Source organism: Crocuta crocuta, unplaced genomic scaffold (assembly GCF_008692635.1).
Source record: "Crocuta crocuta isolate KB4526 unplaced genomic scaffold, BGI_CrCroc_1.0 scaffold698, whole genome shotgun sequence".
NCBI lineage: Eukaryota > Metazoa > Chordata > Mammalia > Carnivora > Hyaenidae > Crocuta > Crocuta crocuta.
The window spans coordinates 1,218,936-1,226,844 of NW_027530855.1; the positions used below are offsets into that span (position 1 = coordinate 1,218,936).

Sequence of the window (7,909 nt, forward strand, 5' to 3'; positions counted from 1 at the left end):
ATACTTGAGTAATGTAGGGCTTCAGATGACTTAAAGTTTTTTATACACACTGCTACTGATCCTTGTTACCATGTTCATCTAAGTATGTATTCTGTAGTAGTGTTGCCATTTCTCTCTGAAACTGATCTGTCCTCAGGAGAAAGATATTTCAGCCGTGTCACAATCATGAAAAAAACAACTCAATCCTGACATAGGAATCCATTTGCCTAAAGATCTACAATGTTTTCCATTCTTGGTGGTCAGTGGAAGTTTTTCAACCCTGCTTATTTTGTAGGACTTGGAAAAGGAGAGCGACACACCGCTCCAGCAAGTGTCTATTGAAGAAATCCTAGAAGAACAAAGGGTAGAACAGCTGACCAAGCTGGAAGCCGAGAAGCTGAAAGTTCAAGCTCTTAAGGATCGAGGTCTCTCCATTCCTCGGGCAGATACTCTTGATGAGTATTAAGTCGTGTGCCCAGAGGCCATTGTTCTTGGTGAGCAGAGGCTCCCACTGAATGAAGGGGTGACATCCTGGGCACCTCACACATTTGACTAGAGACTGTAGAGTTTTGAAAAGTCATTTTTATTTTGAATTCTTTCATATGTGCAACATGAAATCATGTGGCTTTTTTTTTCCTTTTTAATGACAAAATCATTGTTTAAAAAAACCGTGGCAAGGACTCCTTTCACACGTCACTGTGGAGCCAGCGACTACTGCTTTATATTGTTCTTGTCCCAAATTAGCACTCACAGGAGACATTCTTCATTTACTTGTAAATAAAATATGAATCTCAAAACTCCTGTTATTTCCCGTTTGAGTTGCCTCCAGTGAATTGACAGATTGAGTTTCTGCTCTCAGAGGTATATGCTGTCCGCAGGCTGCGACTGCCCCCCTTCTGTGACAGTTCCAAGTTGCTAGTTACCTGTGAAGGGACATTTTCAGGTCCACCCCTCTCCTCTTTTCGTATTTTTGTCTGGTAAGAAAAACACATTTTGAGGCTTGAGAAAGGAGCTTTCAGTCAAGGTGAGCAGTTACTGATGAGAACAGAAGCCTTGGTTTTGAGAAACAGCATCACAACTGCAGTCGCTGTTCCTGCTTCACCGACAGCGACTCCACACTGTTCCCGTGAGATCCAGCACTTTACTAAGGTGACTTCCTTTGTAAATCTTCCTTTAATTTTGTGAGGTTTTCCTCTTCCTTGCATTGAGTCTTGAGCCTCTTCTGTGACCTCCAAAAGCACAACTGAAGTGGTGTTTCAGTGACTAATAATCTAGGTTCTTCTCGGCCAACAACCTTTGCAGATGCCACTTTCCTGGTGTGGCGCTGATCGCACAGGGAGTGTAACAGACCATGTTTCAGGAGTGCAGTATAGTGTGATGGGCGGCGTGCTGAACCAGGCATGCAGGGATTAAATATTAATATACAGTATTAAATATACTTAACCTTTTATAGATTCAGATTTTTTTTTTAATGTTTTATTCGTTTTTGAGAGAGAGAGAGAGAGACAGCGTGAGCAGGGGAGGGTCAAAGAGAGAGGGAGACACAGAGGCCGAAGACAGGCTCCAGGCTCTGAGCTGGCTGTCAGCACAGAACCCGACGCGGGGCTCGAACCCACAAACCATGAGATCACAACCTGAGCCGAAGCCGGAGGCTCAACCGACTGAGCCACCCAGGCGCCCCGATTCAGATATTTTTAAAACTGCCGCGGATACCTGTAAACCATTTGCCATTGAGTTTTGGGGTTTTGGGTTTTTTGTCTTTTTGGGTTTTTTTGGGGGGGAGGGCACAAGTGAGGGGCAATGGGAGGGGAACAGAGGATCTGCAGCGGGCTCTGCACTGACAGCAGCAAGCGTGATGTGGGGCTTGAACTCACGAATAGCAAGATCATGACCTGAGCTGAAGTCCGACAGCTCAACTGACTGAGCCACCCAGGTGCCCCTTAAAGTAGATAATTTGTGGAAAAACTATTGCACTTAATGATTTATTGAGTGTTTTGCCTCTAATCTTCCTGTTTAATAACCAGAATTTGTTATTAACACAGAAAGGGGAAAAACCCCATCACCAACCTTTGAAAAACCTGTGTATCTCAACAGCAATTACAATATTTCGTTTTTCTGAGCACCACTGTGTCAGAACATCTGACACCTTCGAGAAATTTGGATTCACTAGGTTCTCTTGTTTTTTTTCCAGCCTCCTCCAAACAATTCCAAATGCAGTAACAAGAGTTATGATTTATGAGGAAAAGGGACTTAATTTCCACAATAGAATTTCCCAGCCTTAGCAGGTTTTGATCACTGCTTTCTGACCTTTGTCACACAAGCAGCAGCTAAGAATTGGACCCGAAGGATGAAATCGGACTACCTGCTTCCTTCCTTAGTCTCCAGGCTGCTCAACGCAATGGCTTGCCCTCAGCTCTGCCCAGCCCAGCCCTTTTGCAGATGCTGAAATCTGGTCCTTTTTCTCCTGGACCATTGCTAGCCCTCTCTTCCGTTACTAGATTTCAGAATCAACCACAGTTCACGCTTTTCTATTCTCTTTAATACTTTCTTCCAATAGGGGTTCCCATGAGACTCCCTTCTAGGGAGACCAGGACAATCTACCAAAGCCCCTTCCCCATCCACCTTTATTCTAATAATACTAAGAACAGCAGCGTATCTCTTTCTCTTCCAGCTGTTCTTTTTCTGGTTCCTTGGCCCTTGACCTTCCATTACATGCTCTTAGCTAATTTAAACCACAGTATCTGCTCCCCTCCCCTGGCTCTGATAAACTAACAGTCCCGGGATACTTAGTAAAGCCAGATAGTCTCACACTGTTCACTGTGCAGGGTTTTTCAGGGAAACCACGTCAGCGTGAGCCCACAGGTATCGTATGAGGCAAGATGGCTGGAAAGTGGTCTCGTTTTTCTCACAAGAGAATCAGGCTGGCAGGCTCAGGCAGAGCGCAGTCCCGACAGACGCGCCAGGCCACCGGGAGCCTCCGAGCCAGCCGTAAGATTCATAGCACAGGTCAGGGAACTGATCCCAGCAAACTGTACCTTACAAGAAAACACTAGAGGACAGGCAGGTAATGAACACTTCCCTACCCTCATTTTCCCCCAAGAGAAGTTATACGTAGGTACATATCTGTGGGACATTTTTCACCTTTCCGAAGGCATGTTACGAGATGAGCTCCATCCAACCTCCTTTCCCAGCGTTCTCGGTGAGGTAGAGAGGGCATCCTGGTTGTAGATGTTGCAGGCCGATGCTCTCGTGCGGAAACAGTCCTCCAGCTTGAAGCTACAACCAGCCCTGCTCATAATAAAGGAAAGTAGCAGGAGAGTGTGGTCTGAGCTGTCTGTCACCTTGGAGTTACTGTGAGCTGAGCAGGAGTGTCATCTGTGATAAAAGCTCACGTGCACACACGCTCTACCAAGGCCCCTGATTCCTAAAGGTGTCCCCCAACCTGTTAAAACTACAGTTGACCCTTGAACAACGCACGGGTTAGGGACCCCAGCACCTCTACACACACATACAAATCCCCATAAACTTATCTGCTGATAGATAGCCTATTGTTGCCCAGAAGCCTTCCCAATAACAAACATGTCTTTTGTACGTCCTCTGTATTATATACTGTATTCTTGCAAGAAAGGCCAGAGAAAGTGTTACTAAGAAGATCATAAGAAAAAATACATTTATAGTCCCGTAAAATACATTTATAGTCCCATACCGTATTTATCAAAATATCCGCAGCTACATCTACCTACTCAGTTCAGACACCTGCTGTTCAAGGGTCAACTGTTTGTTAAATCCAAGGGAGGTCAGGTTTTTGCCCATGAGACTGACCATGAGGACAGCTGGAGCCACTGAGCAACCAGCAAGAGTGATTAGTAGAGATCTTACACTGACTATGGAGATGGGCCCTTAGGGCAGTCTTCACTGCAGGTGACAGCCCTCCAAGCGTAAAGAGTGGAGACAGCTGATGTAAAACTGCCTGGAAGAGCATCCCAGGGAAACATGAGGTTGGGGGTAGGGGACGACTCATCAAGGTTGCTGGAAGGAAAGAACGTACTCTTTCGGCCTGTCTCCCTCCCAATTACCGTGCCCTGTGACCCCCCCCCCACCCCAAGTCTTGCATGTCACCCTACAGCAGCCCCCAGATAGGAGAGCAAGAGACTGGTGGGCACTTGCTTTTTACCAACAAAGCAGGCCTTATATCCAGTTAAGTGACCCAAGATCAAAAGTAACTTTTCCTATCCCATCCCCTGATCTCCTAGCCTGAAAGAATTAGGAAACCAACTCTAGAAACTGGAGGCTACGTGTTACTCCTCTGGGTCGGTGCACTTGGTTAGGACTCCCTACTTGTCTGCTTCTCCCCAGTTCTGCCTGGACTCTCTGGAATCAGAATAAAATCAAGTTCTTTTTCTTTCCTCCTATCTCACTTCATCACTTTGCCTCTTTTTCCCCTTTTTGTACCCATTCCCTTAAAAAAAAAAGTGTTGGGGGTTTTTCCCCTAATTCTAGCCACTCAGTAGCAGTTGCTGCCACTTAGCTAGACTGGGGGGTAGAAAATAGCCCCAACTGCAGCTGCTCTGGGCAGCCAGCTAGCCCATAGCAAGGACAAAAAGGAAGAGCGAGGGTTCAGTGCTGCTGGGTGTCTTTCAAGGTCAGATATCCAGATGACTTGGGGATTTATCTCCAAGACCAGATTCTATTGCTGTATCATTTACATACAGTAAAATCCCCTCTTTCAATGTCCACAGTCCTAGGAGTTTTAACAACTGCATATAGTTAATGTACCCAACACCCCTGGCCCTTTGAATTTAACTGCTCCCTCATTTTCAGCCCCTGGCAGCCACTGGTCTATCTGCTGTCGCTATAGTTATGTTGGCAACTAATTCAAATTTTTAAAATAGGGTACAGGTCAAAACAAATCTGGAAGGTTAAATTCGGCCCACCTGCCTTCAATGTGCTCTCCTGGATTAGGCTGTGCCAAAGGCACTTTGTGTTCTCTGTCCAAATCCCTAGGCAAGGGGACCTAAAGCCTGGCTCACCTGCAGGGGAGATGGAGAGTGAAAGGAGAAGGAGGGAGCAAATACAATTTAATAGTTGGCCCTGGTTTTCAGAGAGAAACTTGAGATTTTAAAAGGTTAAGCTGTAGGGGCACCTGGGTAGCCCAGTAGGTTGAGCATCTGACTCGGCTTAGGCTCAGGTCATGATCTCACGATTCATAGGATTGAATCTCGCAGCGGGCTCTGTGCTGACAGCGGAAAGCCTGCTTGGGATTCTCTCTCTGTCCCTCCCCTGCTTGTGCTCTCTCTCTCTCAAAATAAATAAATAAGCTTAAAATTTTTAAAAACTTAAGCTTTATAACAAAGAACACAGACTAGATTGTCTGGTTCTGCATACTGGCTTCTTCAGAGCTGTCTCAGTTTAGTCAAGCTGTTTACCTGGCTGCCTCAATTTCCTCATCTGTAAAATAGGCATAACTGTAGTATCAACTTCTTGGGTGGCTGTTGTAAGAATAAAGTGAGTTAATGTGGGTAAAGAGTTTAGAACAATGGCTGGCACAGAAAGAGTGCTCAGTGTCAGCTACTATAATCTACTGAAGACCTGATATGTGCCAGACTCTGGGGATAGATTCCATACCCTCAATGAACTGATACTTAATAGTCTCCTTTGTACAAATAAGCAAACCTTGTGGGGCGACTGGGTGGCTCAGTCAGTTAAGCGTCTGACTTCGGCTCAAGTCATGATCTCACGGTTTGTGAGTTTGAGCCCCGCATCGGGCTCTGTGCTGACAGCTTGCAGCCTGGAGCCTGCTTCGGACCCTGGGTCTCCCTCTTCTCTCTGCCCCTCCCCCACTCACACTCTGTCTCTCTCTCTCTCTCTCTCTCTCTCTCTGTCTCCCAAAAATAAATTAGCATTGAAAAAAATTGATTCCTCCTTTATTTAAAAACAAACAACAAACGTGGATACCTTGTAAAATAACCGTGACCGACTTGGCTTAAGGAATTAAGTACTGACATATAAAATGTACTCCAAAGGGAGGTAATCCATAATTACCTCAAGTCTACCAAGTCAAGCTTGCCTTAACTTTCTGCTTCCCTCTCACAATGGCACCTGTGGAGTAAAATACCATATTTTTTCAATACTAAATAAGCATTTGCCCTATAAGCAGTCCGCGGTGTGTCCTCACCTCCAGGCTGACCCCCTTGAAGAGGTGGTAGGAAATCAGTACTTATTGAGAATCTACAAAGTGCCAGACCCTATGCTTTCCAATCACTCATTAAACACTGATTCAAGATCTCGTCATTCTCTAGCACTGTGCTAAGAGCTGAGGATTCAAGAAGTTGCAAAGGATCCAGATTCTTCTAGAGTTTACAGGTCCTTATGGAGATTACAGATTAGTAAAAGTGGGGGCCTGCATGTGTGGGGACAGGGAGTATATGAAAAATCTCTGTACTTTCCTCAATTTTGCTGTGAACCAAAAAGTACTGAATTGTAGTTAAAGAGCTTAAAGAGCGGAGTGAGGTGGAGCCCAAAGGGAAGCCCTGAGGGGAGGTGACGCTGTGAGCTACCAGGCCATGCAGGTGTGCACAGGGCGGGCCCCAAAGGAAGTTGTCAAGCGCTGCAGAGAAGACAGCCAGGGTGTGAAGCCCAGAGATTGGGCTAAGATAGCCTGGACGTTTCTCTTGTGGGCTCCTGATGTATCACCTGATTTCAGCTGGGTCACACCAAGGAAAAGGAAAAAGAAGATACATCCCCATTTCACAGATCAGTAGCGAGAGGCAGCCCGGGGACCCAGAGTAGGACAGCTGCGCTTTCTCCACTGCAGGCCCCAGGCTCCCCAAATGACCAGCCTGGGTGACCGCCTTGGGTGGCATTGCCTGGTGCACACCTCCTCTGAGCCGGCCCACATCCTTTCTCCGGGCTGTTGGCCATATGCTCCACCTGGAATGCCCCTCCCCCCATCCTCTATCTCACACCCAGTAACTCCTCATGGCCCTTTCCACACTCAGCTTAAATGTTCCTTCCTCCCGGAAGCCTTCCTTCCTGCTCTTCCCTCCCACTGCGTGGTGAGGCCTTCCACCCCGTGTACTTCCAAAGCCCTCATTGGCTCCACTGCTCTCCCCCTGGGCCACACGGTTCATTTGTCCTCACACAGTGGACTCTCAACAAGGGGGTGTCAGGAATAAATGGAGTCCTCTTTTCTGCTCCAGAGCCCTGCCTCCCTCCCCTGGCCCCGGGGCTTCCCCCCAGCACTCCGCCTGAGCCAGACCCCGGCATGCCTTTCTCCCTGGCCTGCTGCGGCCACCCGGTCTCCTCCCTTGGGGGCCCTGCCCTCCACAAAGAGCAAAGCCAGACACGGATGACTTCCAGAGCCAGAGGGACTTCCAGACCTTACTGCTCAGAGGGACACTGAGAGTTAACTAGTCATTCGTCCTGGAAAGGATGAGGGAGGATGAGGACCTTGGCCTTGGGGGAGGCCACCAGCACCCCTCCCTGAGTCAGTGGCAGCTTCTGACATCAGCAACAGCTGTGTGCCGCAGTCCCGCAGTCCCCCACCCCCAGCTGCGCCCTCTCACAGTGGCTATCACTCTCCACAGGATGGCAACAGCAGGGCCTTGAACATTATCTGCTCGGCCCGCCCCATAATAACCCCCTCCCCACTCCCCACCACCTCCACTGAGGCACACATGTGCACCAGGGCTCACGTGTACAGGCAGGGAGGAGAAGCCTGGGGTGCCTGGCACCCGGCTTCCGCAGCATGCCCGCTGCACCTCCTCTTTCCAGCCTGTGAAAGGTGAAGTCCCCCCACCCCTCACCCAGGCTGGAGACGAACCAGAGGCCAAGGCCTGTCCCTTTGGTGCTGCCTCTTCCCCGGGGACTCTGCAGGGGCTGGAAACGAAGCCTACAGGCCAGTTTCCTAAGCCAAAGACATACCTGCGCA

General features: G+C 48.1%; 1 protein-coding gene across 1 annotated transcript in view; it reads left to right on the forward strand.

Moving 5' to 3' along the window:
• LSM1 (LSM1 homolog, mRNA degradation associated) overlaps positions 1–776 on the forward strand; it is an 11,474-nt gene extending 10,698 nt beyond the window's left edge. The window contains exon 4 of the mRNA XM_077769518.1: positions 275–776. Within this exon, the coding sequence (XP_077625644.1) occupies positions 275–445 (171 nt within the window). The 3' untranslated portion in view covers positions 446–776. The remainder of the gene's footprint in view (positions 1–274) is intronic.
• Positions 777–7,909: the final 7,133 nt, after the last annotated feature.